Source organism: Echiichthys vipera, assembly GCF_963691815.1.
Source record: "Echiichthys vipera genome assembly, chromosome: 11".
Classification (NCBI taxonomy): Eukaryota; Metazoa; Chordata; class Actinopteri; order Perciformes; family Trachinidae; genus Echiichthys; species Echiichthys vipera.
The window spans coordinates 23925665-23948452 of record NC_139836.1 but is presented as its reverse complement, the minus strand read 5'-3'; the positions used below and the strand labels follow the sequence as shown (position 1 = coordinate 23948452).

General features: G+C 41.1%; 2 protein-coding genes across 3 annotated transcripts; one reads left to right on the top strand and one right to left on the bottom strand.

Annotated features, from left to right (window-relative positions):
- The first annotated feature begins 720 nt into the window (after window positions 1-720).
- Window positions 721-10143, top strand: ppp4r3b (protein phosphatase 4, regulatory subunit 3B). Its single transcript, XM_083923348.1, has 16 exons — window positions 721-1126; window positions 1737-1792; window positions 2463-2561; window positions 2678-3301; window positions 3838-3915; window positions 4375-4491; window positions 4602-4718; window positions 5140-5271; window positions 5481-5583; window positions 5686-5727; window positions 6505-6663; window positions 6823-6992; window positions 7083-7222; window positions 7382-7530; window positions 7621-7760; window positions 7858-10143. The coding sequence occupies exons 1-16, from the start codon at window positions 1000-1002 to the stop codon at window positions 7963-7965; spliced, it is 2361 nt and encodes a 786-aa protein (XP_083779474.1). The 5' UTR covers window positions 721-999; the 3' UTR covers window positions 7966-10143.
- A 410-nt stretch (window positions 10144-10553) lies between these two features.
- On the bottom strand, window positions 10554-22204 carry cfap36 (cilia and flagella associated protein 36). Of its 2 annotated transcripts, XM_083922771.1 has the most exons (11): window positions 21862-22204; window positions 21067-21131; window positions 20854-20955; window positions 17766-17880; window positions 17572-17659; window positions 15489-15648; window positions 14025-14130; window positions 13319-13491; window positions 12607-12750; window positions 12105-12209; window positions 10554-11655 (listed from the first exon to the last, which is right to left on the bottom strand). In XM_083922771.1, the coding sequence occupies exons 1-11, from the start codon at window positions 21965-21967 to the stop codon at window positions 11572-11574; spliced, it is 1248 nt and encodes a 415-aa protein (XP_083778897.1). In that variant the 5' UTR covers window positions 21968-22204; the 3' UTR covers window positions 10554-11571. The 2 variants fall into 2 exon arrangements, with proteins under 2 accessions (XP_083778897.1, XP_083778898.1); XM_083922772.1 differs by lacking the exon at window positions 12105-12209.
- Between the last annotated feature and the right edge of the window lie 584 nt (window positions 22205-22788).

Here is a 22788-nt window from a genome sequence, read left to right as displayed (position 1 = left end):
GGACTTTTAAAGGCGGACTAACAGGTCTTTGAAGGTCAAAATTCTAGCTGATAGACAGGTGTTCAAATACTTATTTTCAGCTGTATCACACAAATAAATTGTTAGAAAATCATATATTGTGATTTCTGGGTTTTCCTTTTTAGATTATCTCTCACACAGTGGAAATGGACCTACCATGAAAATTTCAGACCCCTCCATGATTTCTAAGTGGGAGAACTTGCAAAATAGCAGAGTGTTCAAATACTTATTTTCTTCACTGTAGCTTTTAATGAAGATTCTACATAATCAACCTTTAACATATGATGTATAAATATATGAATATGTTAATGATGATGTAATATCTTAGTATTGTATGCACCATAAATGTGTGCATAAGCTTTAAACCACCCAAGCAGTTTAATGTGCTGCTCAATTGAATCAAATATTTGTAGTAGGGGGTCCCTGCTCCATCTCTCTTTCAGCTGAGGGGTCCTTGGCTTAATAACGTTGAATGCCCCCGGTCTACATCACAGACTACTGTATATACAGTATATATACAGTACTGTACAGTAGTCTATGGTATACATCTGAGCTGCTATTACTTTCCCTGCCTATAGGCGGCGCTCTAAGCTTCCGTCGCTGACGTCGCTCGGGGGGAGGAGCCCCCGCGGCAGTTAGCGCCGCTTGATTGACGTCGAGGAAGAAAAAAGAACACAAGATCGGATTACAAGATGGCGGTCTGTGGACGTTAGCAAGAAGGCCGTTAGAGTTGTTGTGTTCTCTGTGAATTTTTACTGTTTGACAATAGGCCCTCCTGTTGAGTCATTTCATACCGTGAGGGTAACATGTTTATGAAATAGCTACTGATAAAGTGTACTACTGTTGTGAGCGTTACTTTAGACGTGCATGTTTTTATAACATGCGGGTGGAAACAAAGTTAACAGGTCGAGGGTAGAAGACACCAGACGGGGGTGAGGTGGTAGCTTGTTAGCAGCCTGCTAGCTCCGACTCGGTACAACCATGTCGGACACTCGGCGGCGAGTGAAAGTATATACGTTAAACGAAGACCGGCAGTGGGACGATCGGGGCACCGGACACGTTTCGTCCACATTTGTTGAATCATTATTAGTTCGGGCCGAATCAGACGGTAAGTTCACCAGTTAGCATAGCCACATTGACGTCACATTGGCTATTAGCATTAGCACGCTCACTTCTGGTTGTTCAGACAAGAATGCTTCAATGTGTCACTATGTAACTTTTATACGTGGTTATACCTTGCTGTTGGGGTTGCTGCTTTACATTTGTTGCAGTTAGTGGTTTCTAACAGTTGTATAAACACTATCCCTTAGGTAAAAAGGCAAATCATTTATTGAATAGCTGGTTAGTTTAGCAGCAGGCGACGTGATATCGGTAGCATGAGGGGCCTGCATAGTCTATAGTCTTAATGTACAGACTTGTTATTGCTTAGGGAGATAGTAAACTATAATGGGTCCAAGCACAAATCGCCCCGCCCTTAAACAACAACACTGAAAGACACTGGCGATAATAAGCCGTGCTTTTGTTCGTTTTGACTTTTGCAACATTGTTTGATCTAAAGCTAGCATTTCGCATTGTCTAAAATGCTCTCTTGCCAGGCAGATTAATTGATCTTAACCTTCAAGAATGTTGTTACGTGTTATATGGTGATCTCTGTTGAGATCATTAGCTCAGAAGTTACCCAACTCTTTTTTTTCGTTTGTTTGTTTGTTTTGTTGTAGGATCTCTTCTATTGGAGTCCAAGATAAGCCCAAACACTGCATATCAGAAACAACAGGTAAGAATGGATTATCTTGAGGTTGGATCAGATACAAAAAGCATGCACAAATCAGTATTTTCACATTTTAATTCAGTGAACTTAATGTATCTGTTAGGAACTTAATTTGTGCAGGAAATCAGTTCATGTACAGTTCACATACTCTGCAACTCAACACAATAAACCACACACATCAAATACCATCTGTGTGAAAATGTAATAATTTCAACATTGAGATTTGTGGCTGGACAAATAATGTCGCTCTACAATTATGCGGTGTAGATGACAGGGATTCAGTATCTGGTCTAATCGTAATCCTGGAAATAAGTAATACACAGCTCATATTCTCAGTATAAACACCAGCTTTTATTGTTCATCATTTTTGCAGACAGTGCCATGAAATTAATTTGAAACAGAAACCTGCCACATGGTGTGAAATTAAGATCTGATCCAAATGTTTGTCTTGCCGTTTGTAGATAAAATAATCTCATTCATCATTTTAAAGGACGTAAAAAGGCATTAAAGGGCTTGTAGGTGTGTTGCTAATATGTGAGGTCTCACTCTTTTTGACATGTTTTAAGAATGTGACCATTTTGTGTGTAAGCGCATGCAACCATATTTGAATGTGTCCGGGGAATATGATAAACATTTCTTTTTATGCAGTTTGACATTTTTTTTCTCCTCCTTCCAGGACACACTGATTGTCTGGTCAGAAGCAGATAATTACGACCTTGCCCTAAGTTTCCAGGAAAAGGCGGGCTGTGATGAGATATGGGAGAAGATTTGCCAGGTAAAATCAACTCAGTTTTCCAAGTTTCCTAGTCTTTTAAAACATTTGTTTGCTGCAGAGTATGTAACAAGCTGCAATTTCCCAGTTTCTGCAATTTCCAACTATTTCTTTTCCAGGTTCAAGGCAAGGACCCTGCCCTGGACATCACCCAGGACCCCATTGATGAGTCAGAGGAGGAACGTTTCGAGGAGATTCCAGAAACGAGCCATCTGGTGGAACTCCCTCCTTGCGAGCTAAGTCGACTGGAGGAGATTGCTGACCTGGTTACCTCTGTCCTGTCCTCGCCCATTCGGAGAGAAAAACTAGCCCTGGCCCTGATGAGTGAGGGCTACATCAAGAAACTCCTGGGTCTCTTCAGAGTATGTGAGGACCTGGACAACAGGGAAGGCCTACATCACCTCTACGAGATTGTTCGGGGTGTCTTGTTTCTCAATAAAGCGGCCCTCTTCGAGGTGATGTTCTCTGATGACTGTATCATGGATGTGGTGGGCTGCCTTGAATATGACCCAGCGCTGGTTCAGCCTAAACGGCACCGGGAATTCTTGACCAAGACAGCAAAGTTTAAGGAGGTGATTCCTATCACGGACTCTGAGCTGCGGCAGAAGATCCACCAGACCTACAGAGTGCAGTACATCCAGGACATCATCTTGCCTACGCCATCCGTTTTTGAGGAGAACTTCCTGTCCACACTCACCTCCTTCATCTTCTTCAACAAGGTGGAGATTGTCAGTATGTTGCAGGTAAGGATTGAAACCAGGTGACTTGTATTATTTTGTTAAGGCATAGTATCAACAAGCCATGGTTCCAGACGATAACATAAAATAACATAACACACTTAAATAAATAATAATGAATAAACAACTGAATTTCCATTGATTGAAATGGATACGGATTGTGATGATCTACCTCTACATGCTGTCATCAAACATTGCATATGGAGTATGGGAGAAAACATTTTGTAAGGTAATTAAACAAATGAGTTGAGGTCCAATTGTGTTGCTTGTAAGTAGATTTCAATGTGGAAGTTTGAGATATCCTACATTATTTTCATGATGTGAACAGTACCTTACAGTCCATTCATTTTCTTGTCTTCTGTTCATCCATCCAGTTATTGTATATAAGAAACATTGTTTTTTTAATGTTGTAGCAAAACTTGACTGATGCAAATTATCCACGATTCTGTTTTGTATTTTTCTTTTTTTTTTGCCGTGGAAGTGTTTTAGCCTTTAATGTCTCGGTATCTCAATTTATTAAACCTGTTTTTCATGTGCCACAGGAGGACGAGAAGTTCCTAACAGAGGTCTTTGCACAGCTCACAGATGAAGCCACAGAGGACAGTAAAAGGAGAGAGCTTGTAAGTTCTTAGCTTACTTTGCTGTAAGAATGAAATGTGCTCAGTATTACTGTTCTTGTTATATTGATTCATTCTGTGGTCTGTAATGCCATTTCTTTCACAAGGCTTAAATATTTACTGCAGGGTTTTCCATAATGATGTTGACGTTATTTAGCTCTTTGTCTATTGGTTTGTAATTTAACAACTTTTGCAACAGTATACATTTAACAGTATAGGCTCTCATTGAGAGAGAAATAGGAGATGTTTCATTCTATTGGTCCATGCAGTTTTTTTTGATTCCGCTGTTGAAAAGTATCCTTTGAAGATGGCTAAGTTTGTGACTGGAAATGATCATTCTGCTGTACAATATCACAAATGAAACAATGCTTGGGAATAGTGTTTTTGTTAATTTAACTGTTGGCTTCAATTGGTCCAACACTGAATAACCATTACCTTTGTTCTTTTCTCTCGACTCCCCAGGTGAACTTTGTCAAGGAATTCTGTGCTTTTTCACAAACGTTGCAGCCTCAAAACAGGGATGCTTTCTTCAAAACTCTGGCAAATCTGGGCATTTTACCTGCTCTTGAAATAGTCATGGTATGTTCTGCGTGTCTTAAGTTGCTGTAAACAAACTGTTTCTCTGTTATTTATTGTTTAGGAAATATTTCTTTGTTCTGATCTTGAGCTTTTCTCTTTCTCCTGTTCAGGGAATGGATGACCTGCAGGTGAGGGCAGCAGCTACAGACATCTTCTCTTACCTGGTGGAATTCAGCCCCTCCATGGTCAGAGAGTTTGTAATGCAGGAACCACAGCAGACGGATGACGTAAGTATCTAAACAGGCTGTCAGAGCAGTGCTCCTCTTGAGTACTTAGCAATTGATGCATTGTGTTCTAAACAAGGTTTTTTTTTAAGCCTGTGTGACTGTGAGCACTTTGCCCTACTCTATCTGAGATGTACAATAGGGTAGAGGGGATGGACAAGAGACCTACAACTGGCAGAGAAACTATGCATTGGCTGCAGTTGATCTACGTATCGACAAGGCCGCTTTTAATTGACTTCTATACTTAAAGGAGGGGAGCCTGTATAGTTCAGGGAATCCACAATCTTTCTTTGAAATAAATTTTATTTAGTAGGGCTAGGGTTGCTTTACTGTGTCATGCAAAGTTTTTTTTGTTGAATTCATCTTTTAATCGGAATACACAACACAACTATAACTTCTATTATGTGTTTTATTTCATTTACAGGATGTTTTGCTGATAAATGTTGTGATCAAGCAGATGATTTGTGACTCTGACCCAGAGTTGGGAGGGGCTGTCCAGCTCATGGGTCTACTCAGGACGCTCATCGACCCTGAAAACATGCTGGCTTCAACCAATGTAAGCAGAATCAACACACACAAGACCTTTAATGGTGACAGGCACTAAATTTCATAGTGATGGCAAGGGTCAGATTTTGCATTATATTTCCCAAAATGAAATATAGACACGCTGCTGCCCGCTGGTACACTGCAAACCCCGGTTGCGTTGTCCGACACTTAAACATCAATGGCACTTACTAAATCTTCTTGTCATATGTTTCCTTTTAGAAAACAGAGAAGACAGAATTTCTGAGTTTCTTCTACAAGTACTGCATGCATGTCCTTACTGCTCCTCTGCTGGCCAACACTGCACATGACAAAAACTCAAAAGGTGAGCTGAGGACAGAGGCCTCGCATAAACTGAACTAGTGTGTTTCAGATTGTAAGATAAACAGAGAATGTGACTGATTTATTCCATGTCATGGCCTTTCAGATCTGCAGGAGGGATCAACTAAGATCAACCCGGTTTGTCCAGGTGGGTGTTATGTAATTCATCACCAAGCATGAACCACCAAACAGTGAAAAACCTATTCATGTCAGAGTTTACTGGAAATTAGTCATGTCTCGGGGCATTGTAACATTACAGTTTAGTTTAGATTTAGTCTTGTTTCTTTTACTTGAACCCACCAGAAAAGACCAGTTACCTCTTCATAGTGGCTTTAATAACTTGTAAGATAAAACCATATATTCTAGGATTACCTACATGCTTTAAGGGCACACTGTCCTTCCGCACCGGGCCAAAACAGGTTTTTCGGCTAAAGCCTAGTGCGTTTGACCAGTATGAGTGCACAAGCTCCGCTCATAGCTGCGGCCAGCTGGCCGTTCAGGCCCGTCTGGAGAGGTGGGCTTTTGTAGAGCACGTTTGCACATGTACGAGCACAAGGCCTACTGTGGTTCTGACGTCATTTATGTGCGCCTGTTCGGACATAGAAAATGGAAGGACGGACCATGCGTGGACATTTAACAACAACAACAATGGCGGCGAAAGGTTCATGTTGGTGTGATGCGGAGGTGTAATGTTTACTGCAGATTCGGTCGGATGAAAATATTCAAAAACAGTCGGACAAGACGCAAGCAAGCGGGGGGAGAGGGAGGGAGGGGAGGGCAAGTACCCTAAACCCCGGGGACAGTGCGAGTGCGCCCTAAATTGAATAAGTGAAAATGATCAGGCTTGCGTTTTGATATACTCTGCTGCTGAATGTGAATTTTGGAAATGTTGCATTGCTTATTTGCATGGTTTTATTTTGTGTAGACAACTTCCAGACAGCTCAGCTGCTGGCACTGATCCTGGAGCTCCTGACCTTCTGTGTGGAGCACCACACCTATCACATCAAGACCTACATCATGAACAAAGACCTGCTCAGGAGAGTGCTGGTTCTTATGAATTCAAAACACACCTTTCTTGCTCTTTGTAAGTTCCCATACACACAAATGGTTTACACACACACCTTTCCGCTGTGTTTTCAGTCATGTTTTTTACCCTTACATGAGCTGTGGGTTGCTGCTATATGCATCCATGCTCGAAAGCAAGAGGCTTAATTTGTTATTAAGTTGTCTGTTTTTGTCCAAGGTGCCCTGCGTTTCATGCGCAGAATCATCGGTCTGAAGGATGAGTATTACAACCGCTACATCATCAAAGGGAACCTGTTTGAACCTGTCATCAATGCCCTGCTGGACAACGGCACCCGATACAACCTCCTCAACTCAGCCATCATAGAGCTCTTTGAGTTCATTAAAGTGGTATGCAAATACAAAATTTACCCCGGTGAAAAATATGCATGTGGCACTGAAGGTATGTAGTTTGCGATTTTTACCGTTTTCTCTTCCCAGGAGGATGTCAAGTCTCTTATAGCTCACATTGTGGATAACTTCTACAAAGCACTTGAACCCATTGAGTACGTCCAGACTTTCAAGGGCCTTAAAGGGCGGTACGAGCAGGAAAAAGACAGGCAGAGTCAGAGACTAAACAGGTTAGTAGACTGATAGGAGCTAAAGGTCATATCATGGCAGTGTTCTTTATCTTGGAGATGTTATGCCTCTTTCTATATACCTAATTCTCCCACATACATGATTTTTTTTCATCACCTTTCATTTAGATAAAGTGTAATGAAGTAAAATTTCCCCTGTAGGTATCGCAGAGATGCAAGGTCATTGGACGAGGATGAGGAGTTGTGGTTCAATGATGACGACGACGATGATGATGGAGAGGCCGTGGAGAAGAGCCGAATGGAGGATGACTTCACTGACAGCTACGGCAAGTACATGGAAGCCAAAAAAGGTAAGCTGCTCCAGTATTGTCAAATGTATAGCTTTTCCCCAGATTACAACAGCCCTTTAAGTTTGATACTGACGGTCTGTGTTACTGCAGGAGCTGCCAACGGAGCTAATGGTGCCAACAATAACGGGAAAGCTGCTGTAATCCCACCTGCCTCACCAGCCGCCACTCCAAACAACAGTTCAACTTCCTCTGTCAAAACAGTTGCTCTTCCTGCTACACCAGTAGTGAAGGTAATGACAAACTGACACATTTGAATTTTTAATTTTGCCTTGCTTGTCCTTTGTATGCATTTTTGACAATCTTTGTTTCTCTTCTTGTTTGTCGTAGACTGCTCTGGTTGGTTTGGTGGACTACCCCGACGATGAGGATGAAGAGGAAGAAGACGAGGAGGAGGAAGAGCAGTCTCCAAGGAAGCGACCCCGTCTGAGTTCTTAAGGCTAATTGTCCTCTGTTTGGTCGTAGTGGACGGACACTGAGTCCCTCCCATCCTCCCTCCTCTGGTCGTCTCATTGGTCCTTGGCCTGCCTGTGCCACCTGTCAGTCTCACTGAGGAGACGGGCAAAGACGAGCTCCCACCTCACCCAGTTCCTCCAGATCTCTGCTCCTCTTTTCTCCCTCAGTGCAGGGAGATGGAGAGCTTCTCTTTTTGGAAAGAAAGGCAAATGAGTCTGTTCCTTCAGTCTGTTGATTTTACCTCTTCTTTTTTACAAACCGCCTCCTCTAAGAGTCCCCAACATGTCCTTTCTGCCTCCTGAGGAGAAACTCATTGATCCTTTGCGAACTCATCCCTCCTCTCTGTCCTAACTGTCTCCTGCTCTCCCTGTTCTGACCTTCTCCTGAACAACTTTATCCTCCTCATACACCTTCCTACATACTGACCAGAGAGGCTGCGGTAGAAGTAACGGTGACAAGGCGGTTCCCAACTCTTCTCTGTTGCTATAGCAACAGTAGAAAGGAAGCTGCAGTACTACAGCAACCCTCACGTGTCCTCATTTGAACTCCCTTTCGTCCTTCTTGACCCTGAACCAATGAGCTCCAGAGACAGAGGAAGCCAGAACACAACCAGCCACCTGTTCAGAAAGCCAGTCAGTCTAGCAGGACTAGCCGTCATAGTTATAGAAAGCTTGACTGGCTGAAGCAGTGTGTGCCGCTCTGCCACAGAACTGTTCACTTTTGTCGGAGATAGAGGGATCTAGGCAACATAGAAGAATTAAACCAAATGTTGAGAGGGAGGTCACATGACAAAATGTACCAGGATGAAAACTCATCAGTAATGAGGCTTAGATCCAGAGGAGCAGGACTCAAACCTACAAAAGCCATGGAGTCAGTTTGGCCAAGGCACACACAAAACACACACACACGTCTCACACACACAGGACTGCGTTAGCCAGAAATCCTGTAATTTCATGACTTTGTTAAAAAGTACTGTACAGATGTTTTTTTTTTTCTTTTTAATCATTTTACCCTGATCTAATTTTCAAAAGGGGAGAGAGTTACCTACCTACCTGTGTATTTTTGTTGTTGTTGCACAAAAAGGTGGGGTCACTGTTCACCCTTTCAGTCCAGTTCATTTGTTTCAATGTTAAATGCGGAGAAGTTGCAAATGCTGGTTTTAAGAATAACATTAAAACTGCAGTAAAGTCATTTTTGCAGCCAATATTTTGAGGATGTCTGGAGTTTTGTATTTTAGTGGATTTAAGAATTTTAGTGGCCTCATTATGACGCACACAGCCCAGTTTTTGTTTTAACTGGGTGACAGCCCTGAGATGTTGGTGTGCTTAGAGTAGATTTAGCGCACACTCTCGTTTCAGGAGGTTCAAGACTTGGCACCCTTCTTTCAGACAGATCTCAGGTTCAGAGTCATATCTGCATCAGAAACAAAACGCTGCCCACCTTGTCTGTGCACTGTAACACTGCTAACTGGTGAAACGTACTGAATGAAGAATTACTCAAGTGAGCTACGAGGGGCTTGAGGTGCCAGGAGCTTTTATCCCAGTTTGAAGGTCCAGAATGTTCAACACCAGTTGTTCTAGGTCTTTGGCCTGTGATGTTAGAAACAACTCTGTGAATCAAAAATAAGTTAAAGGAAAACCTTTCTTTTACAATTTAATTCAAGGTCCATGATTGGATGAGCTGTTTTTATTTGTTATGGAGACAATTTAACCCCAGAGTTGATGCATTGCAGTTTTAGAATCAAACCATGTTGTTTAAGTGGAGTTTTTGTAACACAACACAGGTTTGACAAAATCAGAAGGTGATGAGACACGTTGTTGTCTGACTGAAACGCATGTGTTGTGTCTTCTCTCCTGGTCTTAACCACAAGCACACAGAGAGACGGACGAAGGGAATCCAAATTTGCTAAAAAGAAAAAAAAACGCCAGATCACAGACTTCTGACTAACGAGCAGCAGGGTAGGAGCACAAGTAAAATGATTGCCAACGTGCTTTTCAGCAGTACATGAGCAGCGAATTGTCTTTCCTCCTGTCTGTAAGCGTCACCCAACAATGACTGTTTTTGCTCCCCCTTGATGAATTTGTACCAAGTGCATTTACTACCACTATCCATTCTTAACATTTGTATGAATTTATTTGATAAGTTTTGAAATTAAATGTGACCCTGACATTGAACTTGTGAATCTAGCTTTGTTTTAATTTTTCGGATTTGGCAATTGGAGCTACCAAATTTCTAATTGATTCTGAGTTATTCCAGATGGTTGTATTTGATCAAATCTTCCAAACCTGACTCTTTATATATATATATATATATCACATTGTGGAAAACAGTTCATGCTAATTTTACAGCAAGTAATCAACTGTATTTTTGTACGAGGAAAATTATTCATGCGCAGTATTCTGTACTGATGATGGAAACTGTTCCATTTCTCATTTGGCTCTGCAAAGCACCAAAGCTCTATTTTCCAGATTAAAACTGACGATAAGTGTGAGACCTGCCACCTTCCTTCTGACCACAAAGTACTTATCAACCGAGTGTAGTTTTCATACACACAAAGTCTGGAGTCAAGCTTGTTTCTATAAAATGTGATTTATTCAACAGCGTACATGAAATACTGCATTCCTTATAGAAAGCGACCCGCTTTTCTCTTGGCCGCATCACGTGACACACAACAATGTGTCCATCTCGACAACTTGCACAGCGCTCTTTGACCACGATGAGCTCTTACAGTGTTATCAGCTTTATGATGTAGCAGCTGACTCTTCCCTCTGGGACTGTAATGTTACTACCTTCACCTCAACATAAACTCTTCCATGAGTCTATCACCAGTGTTAACCCCTGACTCGCAGATACCTGTCCAGGCCAGTTGTGCTAACATTGAGTTTTGAACATTTTTGACTGCTGTCTACAGAGAAACAAACCAGGAGATGTAGCAAAAATGACTTCTTCAGGCAACAGTCATTGGTTAGGTCTACAGTGATTACAAAAATTATTTATGACTCATGATTTTGCACTATTACCAACTAGTGTGACGTTGCATAGTAAACATTTACGCTGTCAATAGTGAAGCAATGCATAGAAAGATTTTTAGAAAGTTTGGACACATTTTTCACTGCAATGTGGGGGCACTGTATAGCCATATATTTTGCACTTCGAATTTCAACACCACAATGTCATTAAAGTAAATCTAGTGCACCCAATGGTAAAATAAGGAGTGCCTTACGCACAGCCCAGATGTGTCTTGTGGTTAAAGTAAAAGCCATCTGGGTTCTCCACTCAAGTGTACTAACACTGGCAGCATATTGCCTGAATGATCTGTGTTTTTAAGTTTGCCTGGCTTGCCTCATTTTCTTAACTTGCACAGTCAAGCAGATGCTCGAATATCCGTGTGTGAAAACTGCCACTTGATGTCACATCCAAAACCCTCTGCAGACAGCAATCAAAAGAACCTTTAAAGAAGGAAGATCTCAGACTTTGTGTTTATTTGGAAAAACTGATCTGTGTCATGCAAAGTGAATGATCTGTCTGAAGGAGGCAGTGTAAAGGAAGCCATAGTAGATAAATGAGAATATTGCAAATAGAGGGAAATCATTTCTTGATCACCTCCTCTTTCAGCTTGTCAGCCAGATGTTTTCTCTTCTGTAGCTTCTTCCTCTCCTCAGCAGATATCTCCTGCGTAAAGAGACCAGAGCAGGCAGCGGAGTTAAAAACACAATAGAAAAGATAATAACCACCACCTGTGGCTCAAGACAAAATGTTGCAGGAGTGAAATAGCAGCAGGAAAAACTACTAAAACACAACCAAGTACACATGCATAGGTGTTTTTTACAAAGCTTTATACATCTAAAGAGGAAATGTTGATAAATTCAAATGGTAGTTGTCAATTCAAAACCGAAAGCATCCACAATGTAAGTGAGTCCTCATTCTCTTTCCTTTGTGGAGTAAAAAAAGCTCAGATTGGAGACTGTTCCTTCTCTTTGCTTGTGGGACGGAGACTGAGGACTTTCAGTTAGTTTGTGTGGATCGAGTACCACAGAGATAGAGGGGGGAGAGTGCACTACACATCAAAACCTTAGACGTAAATGACTACATGTCTTCCCATCAGGCAGCTGATGGATCACCTTCTGTTTGGAGGAGTTAGCGGAGTGTTGTGCTGGAGGAAGAGGAGCAGGAGGAAGTGGAGGAGGGGTACAGGCCCCATTCCTCTGGGACTGCCCCACTGCCTCCTGACAGATCAGGTCCGATACAGGCAGAGGACAATGAGAACAAGCAAGTCATACAGATGATTTGAAAAAAAAAAAGAAATCAGGAGGAAAATGGGGTTAAAGAAAATCATGTGGAATGAAGGAAAGTAGTTTTGGCATTAAAAAAGATTTAAAAAACAAATGTGACCAAAATGAATAGTATGGATATGAAGTCTAAATTAGGAGGTCCTGGTGCAATCTCTTACTATGATCGCTGAAAGACACATGAAATTATCTGTAGTCTGTATTTATAACAATTTCTCTAAATAACCCTAATGTGCCAATAGGAGGAAATACACACTTAATTACATTTTACATCAAGTCAAATGTAATCAGGCCTGTATCAGTCATGGAAGGAACAGATACAGACTGTACTTACTGGGGCGGGGGTGGGTGCCTCCTCTGGTGGGGTTGCCTGCTTGGGTTTCTGCTGTTCTTTTTTCAGTGCATGCAGCTTGTCTCGCTGCTGACGCAGATATGCCGCCCTCTGCTGGAGCTGCTCCTGCTGAGACGCTGACAACTCCTGGAGGGAAAGGGAAGTGGAGGTGGAGGTGAAACAGAAGGAGTACCAGTACAACTCAAACAATGCATTAGAGCTGCGAAGATTAATCGATTGATGGATCAGTTGTCAGGTAATACATTGATCAGAACTATTTTGATTATCAATTAATGGGTCAAAATTCTCTGATTCCAGCTTCTTTAATGTGAATGTGGTTTCTTTACTCCTTGAGAGAGTAAACTGAATATATTTGGGTTGTGCACAAAATAAGACATTTGGGGACGGCATCTTGAGCTTTAATAAACACTGATTGATGTTTCTTTTTTTTCACACCATTTCTGACATTTTATAAACCACACAACTAATCAGTTAATTTAGAAAATGATCTCTGTTGAGCAGAAACTACACAGCTGGTCTGAGAGTCTGTTTTTCCTACAGTTCCCTTCTGACGTGGTGGTGTGCAAACCAAAAAATATGAAAGTCACATAAAGAAACTTCTTACTTGAATTAGGTCACAAGGGGATTTGATATCCTACTGTTCAACAACTTCACACAGTTGTGCTAAATGAAACAAGGGGAAGGGAAGACTCACAGTATATGGTTTAGAGAAGCCGGCCTCCCTGTGTGCCTCCTCCAGCCAAGTCTGGCTGCTGCCGCTGCTCTGTTCCTTGGTACCAGGACTGAGGCTGACGGAGGGTCCGACCGACTTTACTGGAGCTCTCACTGCTGGAAGGACTCTTGACTCCACACCGTTACTGCCACAATCTGCACACACATATTCTCATCAGTTTGGCAACGTGCAGCTTTATATGGTTGGTTGCGTGTTAAAAAAAAAAGATACAATATTATAAAAATAAAGGCTTATTTACTTGGCAAACAATAGAACACAATCTTCACATTTTTCATCAGAGGTTAATAAGGAATTATGCAGCATTTTTCAAGATTAAAAGAACTTAAATAACAGCTAATTGTGGTGGGTGTCCGTACCGTGCCCCGTGCTTTAGGGTACTTGTCCCCCCTCCCTCTTCCCCGCGGGCCAGGCCCGTTTGTACTCACACTACCTGGGCCTCGCGCGAATGCTTCTTGTTGCCTATACGTCATCACGCCGTAACACCTCACACGCCCACCTCTCCCAAACGGGCCGTGGTCGGCAAGCGTACCGCACCTAGGAGTGGTACAGTTGCACTCACACTGGTCAAACGAACTAGACTTTAGCCATGAAACGTCCTGGGGCACGGTACGGAAGGACAGTGTGAGTGCCACCTAAGAAGAGTTGGAAGTTCTAGAGTTAATGATACCTGGTGTAGGTTTAGACATGGAGCTGCTCTTAGTCGCACTTTTCTTATCTCCACCTCCTGGGGCAGCCGTCTTGCTCTCTTCTTTTGTGACAGATTTGCCATTGACCTGGAGGGATGGACCCACAGGCATTAATACATATCGTACAGATAACACCAACACTGCATCAAATTCTACCCACTGTTGTCACATGCTAATGCAGCTACAGCACTATACAGCCTACTCAGATTATAGGCACTAGTGTGTCACATTACTTTAGGACATTGCCAGATGCTGAAAAACAAGCCACATTTTTCAGTTGACCTGATTCTCTTGCTCTTATTTTGCTGATACCTCATCAGACAGACCCTTTAACGCAGCCTCGGGTAGTCCAGCTCTGATTGGTACCAAACTGGTCGGGAAAGATCCTGACCGGTGAACGACTCGGTACATACAACCAACGTCCTCTAAATATCCAAAGGCAATCAGCCGCATTCCCCAAGTTTATTCTTAAATGTGTTCTTGAGAAAGGTCCTAAGAAAAGTCTGTTAGATTCATGACGTGTTCTAAAACTACAAAATTGTTTCCAACTGTGTTCTTATAATGATGATGACTCTCCAAATTCAAAGCCCCACTAATGCACACAAAAGGGTGTGAGAGTGCAGGACCCTATGATACTATACAACTGAAGAACGCAATAACCAATTATGTTTCCAGTCTAACCTCAGAACAAATGCCAAATAAGAAAAAAGAGGTGAATGTCGGAGGAGTTGTGAAAACTGTGAAAAATGGCTTTTAAGAAAAAAATCCTTCTTCAGAACCGTCAACATCATAATTGTTTATAGTGACTAAAATGCACAAACACTTCCCAGTCATTTATTGATACTACATAAGCAACATACAATAGTTCACAGGCTTTAAAACTACAACGCTTCTACATGAGTCAACTACTATGTAGGCTATGAAACAGAAAAGTTACTATCTGCCCTTGGGATGCACTAATACCTAGGTTTGTTCATGCCAGTACTGCAATTTACCTGTAACCCCAGAAACATTATTTTCAACCCGATTCACAGATATTCAGTTTTACATTTACCTTCTCTTTAGCCTTTACAGATACTGCTGAAATGGTATTAATGCATCCTTAGACTGGACAGTAAACTGTGGCAAATTCATTTTTAGGTCACTGACTAAAATGTTACTACATGGATAGTTCAGTTACCAGATTCAATTTTGTGGCAGGGTTTCCATTCATTAGTGGGGCATTGTGACCATTACTGTGGCTGCTGTCACCATTCCTCTCAGCTTTGCCCTTAGCATGGAATAAATGACACATAAAGGACAGACTGGGCTTTAAGGGGAAAAGAGGTGTTAGCAATGACTGATAAGCATTGGTAGCATCAGGCGCTACGCGTCTGAGTTGTGAGATAACAGTCCAACAAAACATCCGAACCCATAATGCTGCTCGTAATAGCTCGTGAGCTCACCTTGGCAGTGTGGCTTTGTTGGCTGGGAGCAGAGGTGGTATTCTGGGCGTCACTGCTTTCTGCCATTGACTTATCAGAGCAGCTTCTGGAGGTGGAGCCAATCTCTTCCTCTAATAGCAGCCTCCTAGACATTTCCTCATCATACTCCTCTTTTGACTTTCTGAGGAATAAGAAGCAGGAGAGAAAATAAAATATATTACATGTGATCGATGGGCATTTGTCTAAATTGTTCCTATGCATAAGCTAAAAATCAGAAGTAATATATTTGGCAAAGCCTCAACTGGTCCTGCTACAAAGCATCCAAGAGCCCACTTAGACGGCTTCTGAGTATGTGGAATAGCTCAGTTGTAATAAGATCTCAGTTAATCTACAGTTAAGCCGTTTCTATTGTATATTTAACCTTAGGCAGATTGCACAAATGGACTCGACACTAGAATAAAACAGCAATGTAAAGGATTCCCACGCTATGCCCTAGCTTGTTCACAGGTATCACCAGAGCTCCTCACACAGATCCTTTAATTTGATTTAACAACTTAAATTGCCTTAGAGGAGACTTCCGCAAAGCATTTGTCAGCAGATAGAGAGAGATGTAGAAGAGCAAGGTGGTGGTCTATAATTTAATTTTTCCAAGTTAAGCTGTAGAAAAAGTGATTGCTCTCAGTGATGGTGGCTTTATGTCTTTTCACAAGTGCTCTTAATTACTTTACAAGAGCCGTATGTGACCATTAAAGATATTTTAAATTAAATTGTTTGTTTGGCTTATGTTGAAATGCAAACTAATATTGAATTAATTGGCAGTATAGTTGTATTTGATCACGGTTATTGCAGGTGTTACTGTGACAGAAATCCTGCAAAGATTTTTACTGCATGTCAATGGACCTTGAAACCGTTACTGAACTGTCTCATTGAAATGACACTCTAACCACAATGCAGTGGGCATCAAGGGACAAATCCAAGTCGGTCAACCAAACGTAAGACTGCTACCTGAGCTCTAGTACATAGTTTACTGTACTTGAGAAAAAACATTTCTATAAATCATGCAGTTTATTTAGCAGTATCTGTTTACACAAAGAAAGCATTTATTTATTATTTGAAGATTTGACCCAACTTTGAAACATTTCTTTTTTGGCAAAACTAGTGGCTTTAATGCATACTTGCATACATGAAACTTGCTTGAGATTGGTAATCCAAAACCATCATAGTCATTTAGCTGCTTCAAAGTGTTGTCATTGCATGGTAATGCAGTTGCAGTCGGGGACTAGGGAAAACAATTCCTTTATTGTGCATTCAATTGCTTGTAGGTAAGACAGTTGCATAAAAGCAGAGAAGTAAAAAGATGTATCCCCGACATTAAGAAGCAAAGATGACAAGAAAAATGTATCTTGGAGTTTCTGAAGTCTCTCCAAGTTGATTTTCAGATCACACTGAAATGAACTAGTGGTGATCTGGAAGGGAGGCATGCAAAATAATGCAGTGCTGATAAGAAGCCAAGGTATCCTGGTAAGACAAAGGGGATAAAAATACTATTTCTCTCAGTTGTTAAGTGTCAATCAGTCCAACCTAGCTGGACCCTAAGGAGCTTAACTGCGGCTCCATTTGACTCAGTGTGTTCTACTTGGCCAGGCTGCCACTAGCAAAATCCCATTAGAGAGCAGGAACAGGAGCTTCAACACATGGGCACACAGGAGCAATGGATGCATAGAGAAAATGTGAAAATATTAGTGCGGTGTAATGTAGAAAAAACTGACCGAGTGACTGAATTAATCTGCAGTCTTATAAGGCTGATTTTTGTGCTTTCTGTCAGAATAAAGAGTCAGAAGTCACGACACGTGAGGATAAGATATGATAAAAAAATGATCCTATCTTTGTATCTGTTCATGCACACTTTATGACAACTTTGCTGGAAATAATTTCAGAAATATCATAAAGTCTGTCCATCATCCAGGTCAGGATAAAGGTTGATTTTTATTGAATTGTGGTTCCCATGCAATGAAGCCCCCAACCAATGCAAAGTCTTTAAATGTTTAAGATGTCCCTTTAAAAAATCCCAAAAGAGGGACAGTCGTCTGAACAGATGACTTACTTGAGAACCTCCTGCAGGATTTTCATCTCTTGATCCTCCAACTCTGTCATCACATCCACACCATCAGTTAGACACTCTGGGAGGGCCCCTGCTGACACACAACCGTCGTATTACTTGCAGCTATATCGATATTGTTTTCCTGTTTGTGAGTGTGTGTTTGGTGTGTTTGATGAATGTGTGTTTGTCCAGCCTACCGTTTCTTTCTTTAATGACTCTGAGGGCCTGAAGCTGCAGCTCCATGTTCTTTTGGACCATCAGGGAGCGAAATGTCTGGAAGTCGTCTGTAGCCAGAACTGGCTGGAACACCGACTGAACAACAAAAACAACAACGACCACAACCATATAAGACTCAAAAAATCACTGTGCCCACAAGATAATGATGAATGAATGGCATGAAGATCAGGGAGAGAGAAGTGTCTGTGACTGTAGAGAGTGGGTCAGTTTACAAAGCTATATAAACACAGTACATGTCATTCATCATTGGGTAAAATTAGGATCAGTTTATTTAAATGTTAGAAACTCTTTTGGTATCAAACTTATCCAAAAGGCTAAACCATACCCACCATACTCTTGCATACTCTCCTGTTTTGTCAAAATCACTGAGGTCTAAAAAGTATTTAACAGAAAAACAATCAAGATATTGACACATTAGAAAAACTTTGGCAGCTATTGGTCTGGCTATGAATTTGAAATTTACAATCTCCTTCATTTTGGTTCAGTATTTCAAACACGTTCTCCATTATATACAAACAGGTGTCTGTCTGCATAAAGGATAAAGACTGAATGATAAAGAGTCAATGTTCCTAGACAGTCATGCCCTGTCAGCCACCTGCAGATTAGGACAGGACGTATGGTCCTCTCAGCCTGGTAGACAAGTCCTTCACATATCAAGCTATGTTTGCAAACAGAGAGGTACTTAGGCCTAATCTTTCACATTAGCTTCCTGACTATGTTCAAAGGTTTGTCCCCCATCAAGACTAATGCTAGGCAAATCTTTCTGACCAACCTTTAATACAAGTTCACTGTTCTTAGTTCAACTGGGTCACCAGGTTCTCAGTACCTATGGTTAGTCTTATGTGTTGTCCAAAGTATATCCTGTTTCTCTGAGTAACGAGTTTCTCTACAGTAAGTAAGTTTTAAGAGCTATGACAACACAACACACTAGTCTCCGTCTGTCTACTGCATCCCAGTTCTTTACAAATGAAAACAAAGGCCTCTTCTTTTATCAGTGCAGATGCTTTAAACTACTTTTTCAGTGAGATACAGCGCCATGTGCTAGACTTCAAGTAAGCCTATACAAAGTAACGGAGTTAGTGATTTTAAGCCTGATTCTTATTCTTTATTTTCAATTTATTAAGGTAAATTATGCTTTGCTGATTTTACAATACAGGACACAAAGGTCAAGCAAGTAATCTCTTGTTGAACCCAAAAACCAACTGAAACACAACACTACACTAAGCCTGTGAATATTCTAATTTGTCCAGGTCATCGTTATCCCCAAAGCAATTTCAGTCAAACGCAACTGGACTTGGTTAATTGTCTAGGAAGACGTTTCACCTCTCATCCAAGAGACTATCTGGTGTGGAGATCCACGTATTTAACCTTTCTCAAAGCCGATGATGTCACTGGAACCCCTTGTGCTCCAAGTGCCAACTACCGTCGCTAGAGTGACAGTCGTTGGTGGGATGTGGGTTTTCTACTTCGTGAGTGCTCTACTGGGTTACAACAACAGTGGTTGGAGCCACAGGAGGCCATTTGTGAACAGTTAGATTGGTTATATTGATTAGGTTAGATTGTTGAGTCTCCTGGGAAAGGATGAGAGGGCAGCATTGTAAATTGGAAATAAGTGGTGTCTCAGACCTCCTCCTCTATTTGTCTACTTTTACACAGAGCACAAAGGGCTCCAGTGACATCATCGGCCTTGTGAGAGGTTAAATACATGGATCTCCACACCAGACAGTTGGACCAGTCCCAGCCTGGTCAGATGCGTACATGAACTGAGGAAGCCTCTTGGATGAGAGGTGAAACGTCTTCCTAGACAAATAACCAAGTCCAGTTGCTTTTGACTGAAATTGCTTTGGTGGACAACACTACGCTGTTTCTATGAGTGCACAAGACTATTTTTTCATGCATCTCATAAAGTCTCTGCAATGGCAAACTGAAATAGAACATATGTGTAATAAAAACTGCAACTTCTTCTATTATTTATCTTTGTATTAGGAGAATCTGATCTGCTTTGCAGGTCTCAGCGGTAAATAATGAGATCAGAGTCTTGAGGATTGTGATGGTATCCAGTTCTGAATCACTGCCAATCTGGCACAGCCACATTAAACCTGTTGTCATTAAATCAGTGCCAGGGAAAATATAACGATAGATTGTAAAATCTAGAGCTGTAACTTGTATTGTCTTTAAATTCCTATTCAAGCAAAGTGATATGAAATCCCAAATCCTCACAATTCCATGCTTGTTTATACATTAGCCACACGAGAGCATAAACATGCACAAACATGCATGAGAAGGAGCCCAAAGTTTAAGTTTTCAGGGTCTCATTAAGCACTGCCAGTTTATTGCCTCCACCACCATAGATGGATGGGGTTCTGCTTCAAGAAAATGTTATTTAAGTGAATTAGCAACACACGTTTTCATGCAAGAACTAAACAGTTGAAATTTCCCCCCACCAACTACATATAGCAGGTGCTGTGGAGGGCATGAATCCTAAAAAAAGCGCCCTTTCTCTAAAGATTAAAGTTACCTATCAGGAGACTGTGTTGGATTTTTCTGAAAAAAATAATATCTTGCCATTAGATACAAGCACCTAGTTAATGTAACAAAATAAAAAGTTGTAGATATATTTGTTTTAAAACAAATATAGTGTTGGCAGGCAAAATTTAAATAAAATGATAAAAGTGGCAATAACCATGGAAAGGAGTATGTCATGTTGAGGTTTAGGTACAGTTATGAAACTATGAGAGAATCCTGATGTACTAGGGTCCAGGCAAAGAATGAATAGCTTTTGATGAAAATATGTTGCACAGTGTCATAGCCATGCACATAAATAGGTCAAATCTAAATTTAAGATAAACGCCTTGCAGGCTATATCTCAAACAAAAAAACACACATATGCCTTGAAGGAGGAGACAGAGACAGAGACCAGTTATGTCCGGCACAAGGTAAACAGCCGCCTACAGTAACTAGTGCTATGTAAGCAAATCCCTTCCTTGATTCTCCACTCAGGTTAGCTGGCAGTCTGAAAATGCTGTGGGGACAGAGAGCTTAACATACCTGCAGTGTTTTGGACTTGGCAAGAGGAGAGGTGCATGCATCCAGAAACTGCTGCTCGTCGATGCCAACCTCCTGCATGTAAGTCTCCAACAGCTTCTCCACCTACACAAGCAAAGCAGCTTACATCAGTGCAGTTTGATGAGTCAGACCATTGAAGAGTAGGTTAATGTTGACGAGGCAGTTTGACACATCTGGACCAAAGAGTGTACTCACCAATTTCTTATACTGCTGGTGGATCTCTGTGTATGATAGCTTATTCTCATCCTCATCGTCAAAAACTAAGAGAGGGCCAAATGAATAAGGTACTAAATGTTAGTAATTCAACATTTATACTGTGCCTAGAGGAGAAATTTAAAAAGAACTTCACAAACTATCTTTATTTACCTAGCTGTGTATATGTGGTCGCGTTAATTGACCACAAAAAGATAATATACACAACCTTTGTGGTAGCTAAGGTTTCTACCTTGTTAGCTATCAGTACAGAAGTTTGTTCAGAACAGGAGTGGTCACCATATAGCAATTGTGCAAAATTATATCATCACTGGATTTGGACATCATTTTTTAATTTATTATTATAGATATAGATATCTTATCTTATCTTATATATATATATATATATATATATATATATATATATATATATATATATATTATTTAGATATTTTTTATATGCATTACTAGCACACAGGTCTTATTTTTATGAATATCTATTTTTGCAGATTGTCTCCTTGCTCTTAATCTGGAATAAAAACGTGTTACCTATCTACCCTATGTAAACTATCTTTACTGGGTTAATACTTGCTACCTTTGCGGCTCAATATCTGTCTGTGAGTCTAATTAGTTCACAAAAAGGGACTGTAAGAAGCGCAGAGTTATCAAACAGAGCCTACACATATGTCAACAAAAACAGCGTTAGCTTAGCCGCTGCGCTAACGGTGCACAGCTCCAGAGAAGCTTTACTGTATTACCAAAGGGCTGAACATGGCGGATAACCTGTGTTTTTATTACCTGTGCATTTGTTTTCCATAAAGTCCGAGACAGGAATGACCCATTCGGGACTCCCCAGGTAGCCTACGATGCTCTCTACTACCCATTCACTGTCCTCCTCAGCCATGTTGGCTGCTGCTGCTGCTGCTGCTGCGGCTGGGTGATAACAACAACACCAGCACAGCGATGTTCGTCAGGTCGGGTCGGTGACGTCCAGCTCCGCTACTAGTCCAAGGATATACACAATCCAAAGAGATAGGAAAAGACATCTGCTTTAGTGTCCTTCATAGATAAACGAGTCCCCCATTTGAGCGTCACACCGTGGCCGCTGTTTCCTCCACTCCTGACGGGGACGGGACGGTCTCCGTCCGGGAAGAGGGAAGAAAAATTCGCAGCCCGGAGCGGTGACACCTAATCGGTTGCTAAGGGAACCGTTACGTCACACAGGTAGGCGGGGCCCTCCTGTAACATTTTGCTGGATTGTGAATAACTTAGATTGGGAAAACAATTTGGTCTCTTCCTCAAACGTTTTGTGTGATTAATAAGGTGCAAGAGGTGTTTAAAATTATTAATCGGTTAAATCCTTCTTTATCAAATTCAAATATGTTGTTCTAGGTCTGATGTGTGCCTTTTGTGACTCCCATACTGTTATTCATCTGTTTTGGAAATGTGAATATACCTGTAGATTCATTTTAGATAATATCTGCTGTGACTTTGAGCTCTTCTTGCAAAATGTCCTTTTTGGCATTGTAAAGAGTGAAAAAGAATATTTTTTAATTCATCTCATTTTAATTCTTGCAAAGTTTTACATCCACAAGTGTAAGTTTGCCAAAGTAAAACCCTTTTTTTGTGTTTTCATGAAACAACTGGAGGTGTATTTTATGTCAGCATCCTCTGCTAATAACAAGAAAGCTATCAAAACTATAAATCTGTGCTCCCACTTTAATA